The sequence below is a fragment of the Scyliorhinus canicula genome, chromosome 7 (genome assembly GCF_902713615.1).
Source record: "Scyliorhinus canicula chromosome 7, sScyCan1.1, whole genome shotgun sequence".
Lineage (NCBI taxonomy): Eukaryota > Metazoa > Chordata > Chondrichthyes > Carcharhiniformes > Scyliorhinidae > Scyliorhinus > Scyliorhinus canicula.
Window position 1 is genome coordinate 29,787,159 of NC_052152.1, and position 19,650 is coordinate 29,806,808.

A 19,650-nucleotide genomic window follows, 5' to 3' on the forward strand; every position below is an offset into this window, starting at 1 on the left:
GGTAGTGCAGGGGTTAGCACTGTTGCTTCACAGTGCCAGGATCCCGGGTTTGATTCCCGCTTGGGTCACTGTCTGTGCGCAGTCTGCACTTTCCCCCGTGCCTGCGTGGGTTTCCTCCGGGTGCTCCGGTTTCCTCCCACAAGTCCCCCAAAAAGGTTCTTGTTAGGTGAATTGGCCATTCTGAGTTCTCCCTCTGTGTACCCGAACGGGTGCTGGAGTGTGGCGACTAGGGAATTTTCACAGTAACATCATTGCAGTGTTAATGTAAACCTACTTGTGACACTAATAAAGATTATTATTATATAGAATGGCGGGCAGCATGGTGGCACAGTGGCTAGCACTGCTGCCTCATGGCGCTGAGGTCCCGGCTTTGATCCCGGCTCTGGGTCACTGTCCCTGTGGAGTTTGCACATTCTCCCCGTGCTTGCATGGGTCTCACCCTCACAACCCAAAGATGTGCAGGGTAGGTGGATTGGCCACACTAAATAGCCCCTTAATTGGGAAAAAACAAATAATTGGGTACTCTAAATTTATTTTTAAAAAGATATAGAATGGCAGAACAGGCTTGAAGGGCTGAATTGTCTTTGCTCCAATCTTTCTATTATATTTATGTTGAATACATGGGAATATTCTCCTGCTGAGGAACTATTTCACAGTAAAATCGTAAACTATTTTTTCTTCTCAGCTATGTATTATTAACTCATAATGAATAACGTCATGTTGTGACCCCTAAGAGACAGCAAAACATTTTTGCACATAAATGTATCTTACACTGCTTTAATTTACAAACTGCAGGTTATGCAGTACCTAAATGATCCGGTTTACCCCATATAAAAGCATGAGCCATTGTGTCTCAGAAAAGAAGGTCTTGGAAAAGAACTAAATAAAGGTTCAGTCAAATGCAAGGATATGAAGTTGTCAGCGTGTGTCTGAAATAATTTGCCATTTCTATACAGAATCAGTTGACCAAGATTATGAGATGATAATCCCTGAACTAGAGGAGAAGAGAAGTAGTAACGAATCAACTCCCAAACGGAGATCCAGGTAAGAGATACAAAAACAAAATAACTGCGGAGACTGCAAATCTGAAATTAAACCAGAGAATGTTGGAAGTACTCTGCAGATCTGGCAGCATCTGTGGAGAGAAACAGAGTTAAAGTTTCAGGCCGATGACCTTTCGTTCAGTTCTGACTCCGTGGGGCTTCTGCAATAGCAGGGTGAAACTGTGTTGTGTAGCTTTGGAGGTTTATGTTTCCAACGTGTGTTCCTCTGCAAATAAATTTTGTGTGCGCGAAGATTCGACTCTAGATCTATCCTTCATGCCTGGCTATCTGGAATGAAACAAAAGGCCTGTCTCGGCAGCTCCGAGACGTCATAAAAATCAACTGCCCAAACAGGTTTAGATTCCTACCTGATGCTGGATTGATTCTGGCAATCAATTTGCAAGGGAATTTTCTTTTATATGCCCGGAAGGGTTCAATTGTTTTTTTTTTGTAGCATGTTAAAGAAAAACTGAGCAGTACACAAAAGCATATGGCTAACAAGCATAAGCAGTTCATATTGTTGGAACTAATGCTGAGTGATAGCTCAGCGATCTAGTACTGACGTATATCCATTTGGTTTAATGCGGGAGATAATGATTTTGCAGTTGCTGTTACTCTATCATCTTCCTTGGCAATTGATATAATGTAATTTTCACATAACACAGGATGGGAAGTGATAGTGTTATAAGAAAATGAATTATTTATTTTTATAGGAATACTGACTGTATCTTGTGTTCATTATAACATGTAGGTTGAAGTTTGTTACTTAACTGCTTGTTCTATTAATATGAATGTTATCTCAACGAATGCTATCTCCAGAAGAGTTTGACTTTTCATATCCCACAGTCTGAAAAATGAAAAAAATGAAAATCGCTTATTGTCACGAGTAGGCTTCAAATGAAGTTACTGTGAAAAGCCCCTAGTCGCCACATTCCGGCGCCTGTTCGGGGAGGCTGTTACGGGAATTGAACCGTGCTGCTGGCTTGCCTGGGTCTGCTTGCAAAGCCAGCGATTTAGCCCAGTGAGCTAAACAGCCCCTAGTCTTTCTAATAATTTGCTTTTTTGTCCATTATCCCTGCCTTGGCAACTTGGGCTATGTTTGTCAATGTGGCTCACAGACTCACTATCACATGTCATGATTTGTATCTCATTGCTATTTGTGTCAAGGACCCTTGAATTTATAAACACAACTAAGGCTATATTAAATTGTGCCATAGGATATTCCACCATTGTTGAAAATAGACAGCTCATAGCGACATTAGCCAATCAAGTGAGGATTTAACTGAAGACAGAGAAATAAGTTTTTGTCGACCCTCATGGTTTACTATGAGGCAATCTGTACACGGTAGCACTGTGGTTAGCACTGTTGCTTCACAGCTTCAGGGACCCGCGTTTGATTCCCAGCTTGGGTCACTGTCTGTGCAGGGCATGCACATTCTCCCAGTGTCTGCGTGGGTTTCCTGCGTGTGCTCCGGTTTCTTCCCACAAGCCCTGAAAGATGTGCTTGTTAGGTGAATTGGACATTCTGAAATCTCCCTCTCTGTACCCTAACAAGTGCCAGAGTGTGGCGACTAGGGGCTTTTCACAGTCACTTCATTGCAGTGTTTATGTGAGCCTACTTGTGACAATAAAGATTATTATTATTATCATAGCATGCACCAGCCTATATTACTGGCCGGAATATAATGACCTCTCCCAAGTTGAGTTTGGAGGCAGAGGGGGGAATAATCCATTGACTACTGGGCTGTAAATTGCTGGGATCCAACATGGCTCCATGAATGATTATTTTTACATTGGACTTTGTGGCATGCAGTGGTGAATACCTTACGGTATGGATCTCAGCAATTGACATGAACTCCACAATGAATAGCTGGAATCACTAAGACAGGGGATGGGATTCTCCGACCCCCTGGGTCAGAGAATCGCTGGGGGCCGGCGTGAGTCCCACCCCCGCCGTCTCCCGAAGTCTCCGGCACCAGAGATTCGGCGGGGGCGGGAATCGTGCCGCGCCTATCGGCGGCCCCCCCCCCCCCCCCCCCCCCGGCGATTCTCCGGCCCATGATGGGCCAAAGTCCCGCTGCTGTCATGCCGGTCCCACCAGCGAGAATCAAACCACCTAACTAACCGGCGGGACCAGGCGGCACGGGCGGGCTCCGTGGTCCTGGGGGGTGGGGGGGGTGGGGGGCGCCGGGCGATCTGGCCCCTGGGGTGCCCCCACGGTGGCCTGGCCCGCGATTGGGGACCACCGATCGGCGGGCGGGCCTGTGCCGTGGGGGCACTCTTTTCCTTCCACGGTCGCCATAGTCTTCACGATGGCAGACGCGGAAGTGACCCCCTCCCCTGCGCATGCGCGGGGATGACGTCAGCAGCCGCTGACACTCCGGCGCATGCGGGACTTGCGCCGGCTGGCTGGCGCCAAAGGCCTTTCCCGCCGGCCGGCGGGGTGCCAACCACTCCGGCGTGGGCCTAGCCCCTCAAGGTTAAGGTTTGGCCCCTAAAGGTGCGGATTTTTCCGCACCTTTGGGGCGGCCCGTAGCCGGAGTGGTTCACGCCACTCCATCCCGCCGGGACCCCCCGCCCCGCCGGGTAGGGGAGAATCCCGGCCCGGAAGTCCTGACAATTTTCGTTGTGCCATATTATCTCCTTTGAGGCAGGAGTCACAGGTCAGGGCATTTCCTGATGTCATGATCCCACCTCCTGAATGGTTTACCGTATTTTTGCCCCTAGTTGGGATGGAGTCGGGACCACACCATCTGAAACAGGGCAGTGGTGGGAATGGAAGTAGGTGGCTGCATAGCAGGCAGGTTAGAAAGCCCACTTCTATTCACTGGAACATCAGCTCAGTTCTGGAGTTGAGTGAGGCCTTGAACATTTTCCCCCAAGCTCCCTCACCCTCTTTGTACCAATCCCTGCCCTTACCCCTCCATACCCTCCAGAATTCTTCCATATTCCCCAATTTCCACTCACCCCAGGCCAATATTTGTTGCCCGTCCCTCATTTCCCTTGAGAAGGTGGAACTGCCTTCTTAAACTGCTTCAGTCCATGTGGTGTAGGCACACCTACAGTACTGTTAGCAAGGGAATTCCAGGATATTGACCCAGCAAACTGATGGAACAGTGATATATTATCAAGTCAAGATGATGGACGGGATTTACCGAGCACCCCCACCACGTGTTTTTCGGCGATGGAGACAGCCAACCAGTGTGATGTACTGACCCCGGCATTGTCAACGGGATTTCCCGGTGACAGCACCCCTCATCGCCTGGACAGATTTCCTTCTCTAACTGGCATTAGTGAACCAGTTGGGGTTTTATGCCAATTAATTCCAGTTTAAAAAAAATCTAATTCAAATTTCACCATCTGCCGGGGTGGGATTCGAGCTCAGGTTCCCCAAGCATTACCCTGGGTCTCAGGATTACTAGCCCAGTGACAATACCACTATGCCACTGCCTCGGGTTCACATCTGTGGACAATAACTAGAGTATTTGTGCTAACTGTGGGTGGACTGTTAAATCTGAGGTTTCATAACGACTGTACCTTCAACCTCTCAGCACTACTTTCACTGGAGCAGGGGAGAGAGGGGGTTGGGGTGGGGGAGGCGGGTGAGGGAGGCGATTGTAGTGGTGTTCTAAATTGGACAGCCATGATTCAATTGTGCAGCTGCCTCTAGTTGTGTCAGATATTCCAGTTAGCAGTGGCAAACACAATGGTGCAGAGTAGATCTGGTAGGAGCAAGTCTGAACTTTGAAGAGTTATTTGGATAGGTGGCGTATCATTTTGGAAGGGTACACTACCCCTTTGGGTAGCTTCCCAGGATATGTTTGGGGCAGGTAAGGTGCTCTTTGGGAGGAGCAGGGCACACTTTGGGATTGCTAAAAGTAGATATGAATGTGCATAAAAAAGTGCATAAGCTCACTGGACCTGTCAAAATGAACAATTAAAATGAACTGTCAAGCTACCAAGGCATTTAAAACTCCTGCTCTTTAAATATTTGAAAAGAAATGTCTGCGTTGTTGACAAAACATCAGTACTTCCTTCTTTATTCAGCCTGTTAAACCCTGAGGATTTTCATTTCATTTATCAGATGCATGCTGCATGACTGATTTCAGGACCTTCCACTATAATTGTGGGGTGCCTCTCATTCAGATTTTGATTGACAGCTCCAAATGGTTATAGACTCTTTGAAGTGGGACTATAAATTGCAAAGTTTATTTATATAACATATAAATGTTATATGTTAATGAGAGTGTTTTCATTTTAAATACTGGATTCTTCAGTAGACACTTCAGAAATTTAGTTAATCGCATCTTAACATGGGTCCCAAGGATTGCCGTTGGTGGATCCTGTGTGAGTTGGCATGGCATATGAAAGGGCAATGGTAATTTTATTGCTTTGCTGTTTTAAACATTTGACACAGTGCACGTAGGCCAAGGCAACCATTCCGCCCAATCCACCTCCATATACGGCAACCTCCAGGGTCGTCTTCCAGGAATTTGAAGGTTGGGTTTGCAGAGCTGGGAGTTGCCTTGACATTGGAAATGTAAATTCAGGTTTTGGCCATGTCTAACAGGAATGTATCAGGGCTTCTAAAATATCATTGAATTTCACAAACAGAAATCAGTCTGCAGCCACCTGCAAGACATAGAGCAAGAAATAAAGATAGCCAGTCCTGCATCTAAAGCAGAGAAAATGCTTATTGTTCATGAAGCTGAGCAGGAGATCATTGCTCAAATCGAAGAGACCATGGGCGGGATTCTCTGATCCTGAGGCTATAAAGTGTTTCCGCCGTCGGAAATGATTTTCCAGGATAGGGCCAGCAGGGCGCTGGAGCGGTTCACGGCCGTGGAATGGGTGCTGGGGGATGCGCGCATGCACAGTAGGTCCGATGCGAACCCGGGCATGAGCAGTCCCACCGGCGCGATATCCATGCATGCGCGGTGTCTCCCTTGTCCGCGCCGGCCCCGATCCAACATGGCGCAGGAGTACAGGCGCCGGCGCAGAAGAAAGGCCGGGAGACAGAGAGGCCGGCCCGCCGATCGGTGGCTCCCAATCACTGGCCAGGCCCCCTCTGGGGTCGGACCATCACCCCCCCCTCCTCCCACAGGCCGCCCCCGGAGCCTTCAACGCCGAGGTCCCACCGGCTTAGAGCAGTTTAGAATGGCGCTGGCGGAACTCGGGTTTTTTATTAATGCCGCTCGATCCCATCCGGGCCAGAGAATCGCAGGGAGGGCCGCGTAGAGCTGCCCCCGACTGACGCCGCGCCGACAACGCCGGCCCCAATGGCGCCGATTCTCAGCTCTGCGGAGATTCGCGTTCCAGCGCGGGGCAGCGTGGCGCGATTCTCGCGGCGATTCTTCGACTCGGCGTGGGGGTCAGAGAATCCCACCCCAAGTTTGTGAGGATTTAAAAGAGGCTGGAAGATTTGCATAATTTGGGCTAGACAGAAAGAATTATCAGTGTTAACCTGACAGTGAAAGTCAGTTCTGGTATAAGAAGTTATCCAATTGGAAAAGGAAGGAAGCCATTGTGTGCGGGTGTGGTGGCGGTTGTGTGGGGGATCTTTGGACTAGTTCTAACCATGGCATTGGAATTGTGGTGTGAAGTGGGGAATTTCTTTTCTATAGTTTCAGAGTATAAGCTGCCTGCTAAATACTGTTTAGACAATGCTGTTTTTAATTTGTTTGCTGCAGTAAATGGCTTAAAACCTGAAGTTGTGTTGTGCGATCCTTTCAGCGGTGACTAGAAATTCAAATATAGTTTTTCAAGTTATTGGTTTTAAAGAGGGTCATTACACAGTAACTGGGGAAACTTTAATGAGCCCATGTGCTGAAAGGGCCTTCTGTTTGCAAACCTGCTGGAAATATTCCATTATATATTATTGTCATGGTTCCTAGATTTCTACTTGGAAAAAGATGTAACTGCTTTTTGCTGAGCCACCCTCAAGCAAAGGTTGCTCAATGGTGCAAGTTATTACTAATTTACCTCTCTTTAATGTACTCCACATGATGAGTATGCCATGGTTAGAAAATTGCAGTTAGAAACAATCTGTCTATCGTTGTCCTCATCGTGTGTACGTACTCTGTATTAAAAGTAGGTTTCAGTTTGGTTTTGACTGAAACATTAAGCACTTCTTCTGATGTTTGTAGACTGTACCATTTTACAAAAACAGAAGCAGAACCTTTCATCGCAGGAAAAACTGTAAAGACAACCACAAAGATTCAACTGACAGTGAGTAAAAATGCTATCATTGTATTTGTGTTTTTAAATTAGATGCTAAATTTTAACATGCTTCAAAGTGTACAATTCGTAACATCAAGCATTCACTATGCGTGGCCAGTAATGTTTCAGAAATCATGCCAGATTATCAAATTGGTGGGGCCAGTGAGTACTAAAGGAGAAGTTGTTTCTTTATTCCTCACTATATCACCTTTCGCCCATTTATTAAAAACAGGATATTGTGGGTGTAGCAATAACTAGCATCCACCAAGAGGTTGTGTCAATGAAAATGTATTGTTTTTTTTCCTTTCATTCCGCTGTTACTTCTACATTCAGCGACTCCTGGCTTTAGGTTGCAATCTCCGTTACTCAGCTTGTGGAAGTGTTGGTTATGCATAACCAGAAAAATGTGAACCTGCAACTGAAATAATGGCCACACCCAAAACTAGATTGGGCCTCCTGAGTGTGACCTTCAACGAGCACATTGCTGACTCCCACTCCTTTTGCACCAACGTTGAAATCCCCCTGTCTCAATGTCTTCAGTCCCTGCCAAGAACTCCAATCTCTTGGCACTAACGAGAGTCAGTGCAATTTCCACATGCTCTAGCTAAATCGGGCTCTGTAAAATCAATAAGGGGATCAGGGGTTATGGGGAGAAGGCAGGAGAATGGGGATGAGAAAAATATCAGCCATGATTGAATGGTGGAGCAGATGGGCCGAGTGGCCTAATTCTGCTCCTATGTCTTATGGTCTTAACATCTTGTTTGACTTTGGTCTTGGCTTCAAACATCAACATCTTGTCCAACATCAAGATTGCTTTCTTCACCTTCCAATTCTGGGGACCTTATCCATGCTCCTGTCACCTCTCGCACTAAGTTCCCCAAGTCCTCCTTACCACCCTTTTATTTGCCACAATCCACCTTTCATAAACTCCAGCTTGTTCAAAACCTGCACGCCGATATCCTGTCCAGCACTACATTCCTGCTCACCCAACATTTCCATTCTCACCGACCTTCACCTGGCTCCAACTGCATTGAAATTAAAATACTTTTCAAATCTCTCCATTATCACTTCCTGTGCCCTCTAACGACAGCCTTCAGTGCATCACCCCTCCCCCTCCTTCAAGGTTGATGGGAGATATTTCAGTTGCTACTGGGCTCCCCCCCTTTGGAACTCCCCCCCCCCCCCCCCCCCCCCCCCCCCCCATTTCTGCACTTTTCAAATCTCAGATCAAAGCTGAAAATAGTGATATAGAAAGCTGTATGGAGCAGTGACTCATGGTGCCTTGCTATTATGGGCATATGGTAGTGTCAGTTGTGTCCTGAGACTTGATTGCACCTTTCTTGCAGCACTGACCAATGGGCTGGTTCAGAGAAAGCTCTCCACACGAGCAGTTTTAGCAGCACCACCTCCACTTCAGTTATCAAAGAGAAGGCTTAGCCAATGCCTGGCTGTCCCTTCATTTATTCGCAGGCTCTGGAGCTACAGGTTCTTTCATCCTGGTTTACCACTAATCCATGTTCCTTCAGCTGTGCTAAGTGTCTTGATGCACTATGCCAAATGCCTTTTACACCAGAAGCTTTCTAAATTTTTGTCCCAAAAATGCACCCCCCCCCCCCCCCCCCCCCCCCACCATCCCACTCCCGAGACATTCCCCTTTAAATGTAATTTTCCCTTTAATTTTGTCTTGTGCACAGTTTTCTTCTTCTGCCATGCTTAGATCCACTTGAGTTTGTGGCTGAAGTATTGAATGGTTGTGCAAAGCATATTATGTCAAAAATAGACACATAATCACAACTTTCACATCCTCTGATGTTGAGAAGTGTTTTACAGTCAATTCATTGCTTTTGCATTGTGGTCACTGTTATTTTGTCGCAGGAGTGGCAGCATGAGCTGAATCACCAGTTCATTTGTTTTGGTAGTGTTGGTTGGTGGATGAATGTTGGCCAAGACTTTGGGTGAACTCCTGCTTTTCTTTGGAAAAAGTGTCATTAGATCCTTTTCTCGTGCTGCTGAATTACGTTTGAAATTGGTCTTTGCTGAAATCAAACACTGGTCTTCATGAATGGGCAGCCAGTTTTACACCATGCCTGAATTTCCTTTCACATTTTTTACGAAGACCAGCTTCACCGCTGGCTGATGAAGGAGATTTCAAAATGGGAGTGCAGCAATGGTTCACCAGACTGATTCACGGGGTGGCAGGATTGTTGTGTGCGGAGAGAGTGAGCCAACTAGGCCTGTATTCACTGGAGTTTAGAAGAATGGGAGGGATCTCATTGAAACATATTACATTCTGATAGAGCTAGATAATCTGGATGCAATGATAATGTGGCTCCTGGCTGAGGGGAAGGGGTGAAGAGGCGAGAACCAGGGGTCACAGCCTTAGGAGGCCATTTAGGACTGAGGTGAGGAGAAATCTCTTCAATCAGAGGGTGGTGAACACAGAAGGCTGTGAAGGCCAAATCACTGAATGTGTTTAAGAAGGAAATTCATTTCTAGACCCGAAGGGCATTATGGGGAGAGAGCAGGGAGTATGGCATTGAGATAGAGGATCAGCCATGATCACATTGAATGGTGGAGCAGGCTCGAGGGGCCGAATGGCCTATTCCTGCTCCTATTTTCTATGTTTCTATGGTTTCTTACCAAAATAATAACCGGAGAATGCCACATGTTCCCTCAAGTTACATAGGCGGAGAATATTGTTGTTTTTTATTTTAAAAAACGCTAATTTTACAATTGGGCAGGTCCAAAATTAGAAATAAATGCAAAAAATACTGGAGAAACTTAGAATGCCTGGCAGCATCTGTGGAGCGAGAAACAGAGTTAACATTTTGAGTCTGCATGGCTCCCCGTGTGTTCCAAAGTTAGAGTAACTCCAACACCAAAACATTACGCTGAGGCATTCCTTTAATTTGCTTGCATTTTCAAAATGTTTCTGCTTTTAATAAATTCTCACCGTGGGTCTATGATAAATTATCCTGTTTTCAAAATACACACACTGATCATTTGCAATGTTGTTTTAGCTCATAAATGCTGACTGATTATTTTTATCCAAAATGAGTTGCATTAACACTATTATTATGTCCTTAGTTCAGCGAAGGTGGTGCATCCTGGGTGTATCCAGTCGTACCACTGGAATGCATGATAACCAATCCTCAGATAGAAACAAAATATTCAGGGATGAAGAAATACATTTCTTACCAAATTACGCCCAACGTAAGTATCAGTGACATGTCATGGGCTTGGACATCGTTTCTCTTCGAGCAATCATCCAATGTGCAGGGGTAGGGGTAAAGGCAGGGGAATGGCACTATGTCATGATGCTCATTTGGAGGGCCAGTCCAGACACAATGGGCCAAATGGCCTCCTTCTGCGCCGTAACAATTCTGAGGGTGTAGTAGGGTTTGCAATGAACTGATGGAATGGTTAGGCTGGAAATGAGTGCAGCTGTGAATGAAGGTGCTTACTTTAGACATTAACACCAGCCACAAAATAACAGAGACTGGAATATCAGATGAATGCCTTTAGTCCTGAACCATTACTATCTGAGGCACTCTCAATTACCACACGAAAGTTAGGTCAGTAATCAAAGGCTTTAATAAGCAGTGAACAATGGCAGCCTCCATGAGAAGTGTGCTCGCAAAATGGAGTCTCCTCTTAAGTACTGTTTCCCAGGGGGCGTAGCCAGAGGCGGAGTCCCCCAGGGTTCCAAGCCTCTTAAAGGGGCAATGTATTCCGATCATCACAAGCCTCTTAAAGGGGCAAGGTATTCCGATCATCACACTATCACTCTCTGTAATTTCTACATTATAATCTGAAACTCATCTTAAATCCTGTTCCCTACAGTGGTGTACAATTTCCTCTAATAACTATGTAACAGAATCATGCAAAATCTGCTGAATTCATGGCTGTATTTTCATATAGCAATAATTACTGGGTGTACATGTGCATAAATCATCGAAGGTGGCAGAACAGGTTGAGAAAGCAGTTAGTACAGCATTATGAGCTTTATTAATAGTGGCATCGAGTAAAAAAGCAAGGCGGTTATCTTGTATAAAACATTGATATGGCCTCAATCTTTAAAATTCATTTATGGGTTGATGGCGTCACTGGCTAGACCAACATTTATTGCCCATCCCTAATTACCCTTGAGAGGTGGTGATGATCTGCCTTCTTGAACCACTGCAGGCCCTGAGGCAGAGGTACACCGACAGTGCTATCAGGGAGGGAGTTCCTGGATTTTACGTGATGCCCTGGAGCTCAGATGATTGACATCCAACCACTACAACCATCTTCCTTTTGTGGCAGCAGAGGGTTTTCCCCTGAATCCCATTGCCTCCAGTTTTATTAAGGCTCCTTGACGCCATACTCATTCAAATGCTGCATAGATATCGAGCGCAGCCACTCTCACTTCACCTCTGGCAGTCAGCTCTTTTGTCCATGTTTGAACCAAGGCTGTAATGAGGTCAGAAGCTGAGTGACCCTGGCGGAGCCCAAACTGTATATCCGTGAGCAGGTCATTTCAGAATAAGTGCCGCTTGATAGCACTGTTGATGACCCCTTGTATCACTTTACTGATGATTGATGGTAGACTGATGGGTCGGTAATTGGCCTGTCCTGTTTCTTTTGTATGGGACATAACAAGGCAATTTTTCACACTGCCAGGTAGATGCCAATGTTTCAGCTGTACTGAAACAGCTTGGCTAGGAGAGCGGTACATTCTGGAGCACAAGTCTTCAGTACTATTGCTGGAATATTGTCAGGGCTCACAGCTTTTGCGTTATCCAGTGCCTTAGCTGTTTCCTGATATCCTGTGGCGTGAATTGAATTGGCTGAAGACTGACACCTTTGGCTGGGGACCTCCAGAAGAGACCAAGATGGATCAGCTACTCGGCACTTCTGGCTGAAGATTGTTGGGAATTCTTCAGCATTATCTTGTGCACTGATTTTCTGGGCTCCTCCTTTGAGGATATGGATAACAGTGGAGCCTTCTCTTCCAGTGAGTTGTTTAATGATTCACCAGCATTCACAGCTGGATGTGACAGGACTGCAGAGTTTAGATCTCATCCGTTTGGGATCGCTTAACTCTGTCTGTTACTTGCTGCTTCTGCTCTTTGGCAGACAAGTAGTCCTGTGTTGTAGCTTCACCAGGTTGACATGGGGAGGCAGTGGCGTAGTGGTGTTGTCACTGGACTAATAATCCAGAGACCAGGTTGATGGAATTTAAATTCAATAAAAATCTTGAATTAAAAGTCGAATGATGACCATGAAACCAATGTCGATTGTCATAAAAACCTATCTGTTTCACTAATGTCCTTTTGGGAAAGAAATCAACCATCCTTACCTGGTCTGACCTACATGTGACTCCAGACCCACAGCAAAGTGGTTGGCTCTTAAATGCCTTCTGAGATTGGCAGTAAATACTGGCTCTGCCAGCGATGCCCACATCCCACATACGAATAAAGAAAGAAAAAGCATCTCATTTTGGGTATGCCTGGTGTTGCTCCTGGCAAGTCCCCTGCAATTTTTATGTCCAATTCTTCATGCCACACTTTTCGAAGGATATGAAGGCGTTCGATAGACTGGAGGAAAGATTCACCAGAATTGTTCCAGTGATGAGGAACTTCAGTTACCTAGATAAAGTGGAGAAGTTTGGTCTGTTCTCCTGGGAGAAGAGAATGTTGAGAGGGGATTTGATTCGGGTTCTAGACAGAGTAGATAGGGAGAAATGGTTCACATTGGTGAATGATAAAGTTCATTGGTTAATTCTTTGACAAAAGAAGCAATGGTGACATGAGGAAAAACGTTTTCACGCAGTTAGTAGTTAGGATCTGGAATGCACTGCCAGAGATCCTCGTGGAGACTGTTTTAACTGAGGCATTCAAGAGAGAGTTGGATATTATCTAAAAAAAGACGAATTGCAGGGCTACAGGGAGAAGGCGGGGAACTGGCTTTAGATGAATTGTTCCTGCCAAGAGCCAGCACAGATAGGCAGGCCAAATGGACGCCTTCTGTGCGTAACCATTCTATGATTCTAGATATGGTTAGTAAAAATCTCCTGAAAGTACCATAGCAGGTGAAACAGGCCACGCAGTCTGTTAGATTGTCAATCTGTTACTACAGACCACTAGTAGACAAGCTTTTGCCCAAAATTCCTTCATTCCTTCAAGAGTTATGAAATCGAGGGACTAATTAAGCAATCTTCCAGCTACTACAGTATTTACCTCGTGACATATGCAAAAGCTTGGAAATAAACCAGCTCGTGATTCCAGCAAAGATGTAATATGTGGCCCTGGAAAACAGAAGAAGTAAGGGAAGGTGTAAATGGAATGACAAAAATAAAGGTAGCTCAGTTCATTGCCGAGGCAACCTTTGTGCAACTTGGTGAATGACAACAGTCAGATCTCTTTGGATTTCTTGACGAGAAGTTATAAGTTTCATCCTCTTCAGGTTTTTCCCAGTTCAGTATTTGTTTGTAACTTGCAGTCCACAAAAGATTTATCACCAGAAGGCCATAAGTTCAAGTGTCAGCCGATGAAGACAATCACTTCATATATGACCACAAACATTTTGCTTTTAACCTGTATGACTGTTGAATTTGGTGATCAGGACACGCGGCACGGTGGCGCAGTGGTTAGCACTGCTGCTTACGGGCGCTGAGGACCCGGATTCAATCCAGGCCCTGGGTCACTGTCTGTGAGGAGCTTGCACATTCTCCCCGTGTCTGCGTAGGTATCACCCCCACAATACAAAGATGTGCAGGTTAGGTGGATTGGCTACGCTAAATTGGCCCTTAATTGGAAAAAAAATAATTGGTTACCCTAAATTTAAAAAAAAAAAGGGAGATGTCTTGGCGTCACTTTTGAAATCCCGCTGGCTGGGCTGTTGAAAATTATTTCGTGAATCAAAATGCTTAGATTTGCTATTCACATTCATTTCATATTTTGTTATGAAATATTTTGCTCTCAGAATGTTCTTGAAGTTAATTTGTTGACATTTTTAGGACACAAATGTTTCAGTTTACCACCGATACAAACATTTTGACTGGCTATACTGTCGACTAATCGAGAAGTTTGGGTCCATAATTCCAATCCCTCAACTTCCAGAAAAAGACATTCCATGTAAGTACTGAATGAAATATGTTATGAATGGATTCAGCATGTTTTAATGCTGACTACCATCATCAATATCTGCCCTTAATAGAACTGGAAAGTAATGTATAAATAGCAAATTACAAAGGTGAAAACATGGCAATTGTTTGGTTGCTACCTCTACTTGCATCTAGTATTAGTAAATATTACACACATACTGAGAATATCATTAATTTCAGTCTCTAAATTTAATGACCTGATCAAAGTCGTGTTGCGTAAACATTTACTAAACCGCTATTAAAATTTATGACTTAAAAGGAACACAGAGTTCCGCAACAGAGTTTGATATATTTTGCATAATAACACCAACTTAATTGTTGGATTTTAAAAATTGAATCTGTTGAATGTTGCTTTTGAACTTTTTTTAAACGCTGTGTGTGGTGAATTATAAACCTCAGTAATTCACACTGTATTGTACCACATGTATTGAGCCTGTACTCTGTACCGGATTGTGTGTAATCGCGCGGCCCTGCCCATAGGGGGAGATGAGAAGTTTGTACTGGGCTCCACCCTTGGCTCCGCCCATGGCTCCACCCATGGCTCCTCCCCCAACCGGAAGTATAAAGATCAGTGCTGTGAGCCTGCTGCCAGTTCATCTCGAGTTCATCTCGTCACAGGCAGGCTCTGTTGTAAGACGATTAAAACCACTGTTCACTTCTAACCATGTGTCGCGTGAATTGATGGTCTCATCACTGTGTTTGCGCCATGGGAACAATGATCACCAAATTGTCCTTGGATGGCAGTGCAAAATAGCTGACGGCTTATTGGCAGCCGGTTCCCCATCTGCCTAGTTTTAAAATTTCCTTCAAAGTCAATGCAGAAGAAAACCGGGTGGGGTGTAAATCAGGCTGCTGGTTCACTTTGGCCTGTTCTGTGTTACCAGCTTAGATCCATTGCAGCCCTGTATAATTAAACACATCTCATCTGTCCTTGGCTCTTGGCGATCATGTGACCAGCTCAGGGAGCTTACTTACAGTAATAAAGTTACAGTTTTTACTGATATTTCTACAAGAGAAAAGAGAAAACACCATTCAAAAGTATGATATTCGGGAAGTGAACCGAAAATAAATAGTGATATGTAATATGCGAAAGTGGCAAACATAATAGAATGAAACATATAAAGATATTTAGTACAGAACAGACAGTACAGTAGATAAGCTAAATATATTTTGTCCATGAGCAAACTACAGTACATCAATTGGAACACTAAATTTGGTTACCAGATTTACAACAGGGCCCAGATGAAAACATTTAAATTACACAACTACAATTTAACTAGTTGGTCCCCAACGGTGAGCTGCATGCAGAACAATACGTTCCACTGTAACTCAGTACATATGACAATAAAAAAATCCAATCCAATCCAATATCACCATTGTTGGACAATGTCCAAACAGAAAGAGACAATCAAATATAAGCTCGCTGGACTGGGTAAACCACATCTCAGTCAACATAAAAATATTTCACTCTGTCGGTAAATCTCTCTTTGCATTATCTCTTTCTCTGTGACACTCTGAATCTTTATTTCTTTTCCACGCTCTATCTTTCCTTCTCCATTCCTGCTCTCATACATTCTCTTATTAGCTTCTCCACATCAATCTATTTAATTTATTTCTCATTTTCCACATTCTTTCTTCTTGCATCTACATTACATGAAATAAATAGTCATTCCCGTTTAAACAAAGATGCAGCACCTTTCTGAGACCTGGTTAGAGTTGATATGATGGTCTTGTGGACATTACTACGTCGGATTTTGTGGTAAATGGGACATGCATTCACATATGTTACTTTATTTGATTTCACCCTCAATGCTTCCTCTATCCATGAAAACACAACAAAGCCTATACTTCCTCAGGAAACTAAGGAAATTTGGCATGTCCACATTGACTCTTACCAACTTTTAGAGGGGCACCATAGAAAGCATCCTATCTGGCTGCATCACAGCCTGGTACGGCAACTGCTCGGCCCAAGACCTTAAGAAACTACCGAGAGTTGTGAACACCGCCCAGTCCGTCACACGAACCCGCTTCTCATTCATTGATTCTGTCTACACCTCCCGCTGCCTTGGGAAAGCGGGCAGCATAATCAAAGACCCCTCCCACCCGGCTTACTCACTCTTCCAACTTCTTCCATCGGGCAGGAGATACAAGAGTCTGAGAACACGCACTAACAGACTCAAAAACAGCTTCTTCCCTGCTGTTACCAGACTCCTAAACGACTCTCTTATGGACTGATCTGATCTCTACACACATCTTCTCTATCAAGTAGGACTACTCTCCTGTATGCTTCACCTGATGCCTTTGTCTATGTATTTAGCATTGTGTATTTTATGTTTGCTTTATTATGTATTTTTATTTCATGTACGGAATGATCTGTCTGAGCTGCATGCAGAACAATACGTTCCACTGTAACTCCGTACATATGACAATAAAAAAATCCAATCCAATATAACCATTGTTGGACAATGTCCAAACAGAAAGAGACAATCAAATATAAGCTCGCTGGACTGGGTAAAAGCGCATCTCAATTAAATAATGAGGGATCTGGCCTAAATTAACTGGGCAAAGAAATTTGCAAACAGCTTGCTGGATCAAATTGTCAAAAATGAGATGGCTAGAATGCAAATAAATATATTTCTATGTGGCAAGGAGATGTTACATCAAGGAATCCAATTACATGGGTAAAAAAAAGCCAAAACTTAAACCTAAAATTAGTTGTGTGATAAAAACAAGGCTACCTTTACCAAGTACAACTATGAGAAATATCAAAAGTAATTTTGCGAGTCAGTGATAAGGAATCATTGGTTTAAAATTGTCTTGGTATGTGAGAAGAAAGGTTGGAGAAATTTTACATAGATAGTTGTTGCAGCATGGGGACAGAACCTCAGAGAGAGTTTGTGGCTTCTGAGGGAAAATTGGGTAAAGATTTAGAGCAAGGGATTTATAGGGCCAAAGGTTTGGGACTGGCTGGGGGTTGCTGTAGCAAAGTGCCAGCACAGACTAATAGCCGAATTGCAAATTACTAAACTGTAGATTTCTTTGGAATCTTGTGATATTAAGGAGGTCAGAACTTCATCTGTCACAGAGATACGCACTAGTATTTATTAAGTTCTTGTTTTAATAAAAATACATTTTGTGTTATTAGCCAAAAAGTAAAACTGTTGGTGGATATTTAAACAGCTTCACCAATACCTCGTGATGCTACTCACTCTGCATGTGTTCTCCAAGCACTGCCTATTTAATTTGCCCCATTACCCAGTGTCGGTTTATTGAAGCAGATAACTATCTAAATTGGGCCCCATAGATCAACTACCATCTGCCATAAAATGGATTCTTTTCTTCACTTCAAGGAAAGGTTTCAGTACACTCTAACCCCAAATGTCAATGTCTAATCAATTATATTGTGATGGTTTCTTAATGTCAATTAAGCTCTTAAGGTAAACAGGTGGTGGGTATTTGAACACATATATAAATAGGGGATAGCTATGACACTGGGCGAACGTGAGGAGTATTGACATAAAACAAAATCCATAAACTCTCTTCGCAAGGAATGATGTGGAGATGCCGGCGTTGGACTGGGGTGAGCACAGTAAGAAGTCTTACAACACCAGGTTAAAGTCCAACATGTTGGTTTCAAACACTAGCTTTCGGAGCACTGCTCCTTCATTCACCTGAGGAAGGAGCAGTGTCCGAAAGCTAGTGTTTGAAACAAACATGTTGGACTTTAACCTGGTGTTGTAAGACTTCTTACTGAGCAAGGAAAGACTCAGTGGGCGGGATTCTCTGAAATCCCGGCCAAGAGTTGACGCCGGCGTCAAAACCGGCACGAGCGACGCAGGCATCAACGGGTCTCCAGGCCCAAGCATTCACCCCTTCCTAGGGGGCTAGAATGGCGCTGGACTGCTGTGCGCTGCTCCGGCACCGAAAGCCCACCACGGCCGGCATGGGTCCATGCAAGCACGTGCCACGGCTGGCGTTGATCCACGCATGCGTGCCACGGCCATCTCCGGGCCGCCCCCCGGGCAGTATGGCGGAGCCCTACAGGGGCCAGGCGTGGAGGAACATAGACCCCCCTCAGAATGAGCCCACCCGCCAATCAATTGCCCCCGATCGCGGGGCTGGCCACCGTGGAGGCCCCCCCCGGAGTCGGCTCACCCCGCCCCCCCCACCAGGACAGCCCCCACAGCCAGAACGCCGAGGTCCTGCCGGGTAGGACCACATGTGAAACACGCCGGCGGGCATTTGGCCCGTCGAGCGCAGAGAATCGCTTGGGGGGGGGGGGGGGGGGGGGCACTTTCAACGGCTCCCGACCAGCGCTGCGGATTCCGCGCCGGCACGATTGCCGCCGATTCTCCGGTCACCGGAGAATCGGCGGCCTGGCATTGAAGCGGTGTGGTGGGACTCGTGCCCCACACCCCCGGCGATTCTCCGACCCGACACGGGATCGGAGAATCACGGTCAGTGTGTCTTAGTTTTGATTTCACCAGCTGGTGTGGATCCAGTTAACACCAAAGATGATTAAAGTCAACCCCAGAATCTTGATTGATACTCTTACCTTCATTGTCTGCTGTTGCGCTGCTTAGAAAAGACTTCCTACACTCAGAGCCTCAGCACCTTTTTCTCTACCCCAATAATCTCAAAAGCCATTCCCAGCTAGAGATTTTTACCTTGTAGCTTAGTACATTGTATTTTTACCTTGTACCTATGTGCAGGACTACTTTTCCATTGAACTACTAACTTGTGGAATAATCAGTTTTGAGATCATAAAATGAACTCCCAGTAATTAATTCTAATGACATGCAGCCCAAATTATGGCACCATTTTTTTCCTTTGCGATGACCATCATTTAGCACTCTCTGAAAGCAGTATTTGGAGATACAATGCAATGCCGAGATAGCTGATGTTGTTTTGCTCACTAGTCGCATTCCTGCATCTGTAAAACATCCCCCAAACATTCTCTGAATACGTGAATAAACGACATTAATAACGTAGGAAATAATGAAGAGTGTCAAACATCAGGAGGAAATAGACCAGTGAATGGACAGTCACAAAACAGATGGAATTTAGGGCTGGAAATGTGATGTGACGCTTTCTAGAAGAGCTAATGACGAGAGGTAAAGAGTGCAATTTTAACGGCAGAGAGGCTTGGGGAATTTATGTAAACTAGTATTTGAAGGCAGTGCGTGTAGTTGATAGGCTGTTAAAAAGACATATGGGATCAATAGCTTTAATAATAGAGGC

At 44.9% G+C, this 19,650-nt stretch overlaps 1 protein-coding gene across 1 annotated transcript in view; it reads left to right on the plus strand.

The window, feature by feature from the left end:
- Positions 1-19,650, plus strand: part of LOC119968692 (sorting nexin-9-like) — a 120,786-nt gene that overhangs the window by 53,715 nt on the left and 47,421 nt on the right. The window contains exons 5-8 of the mRNA XM_038801288.1: positions 957-1,044; positions 7,190-7,271; positions 10,350-10,475; positions 14,263-14,380. Coding sequence (XP_038657216.1) covers positions 957-1,044; positions 7,190-7,271; positions 10,350-10,475; positions 14,263-14,380 — 414 coding nt within the window. The remainder of the gene's footprint in view (positions 1-956; positions 1,045-7,189; positions 7,272-10,349; positions 10,476-14,262; positions 14,381-19,650) is intronic.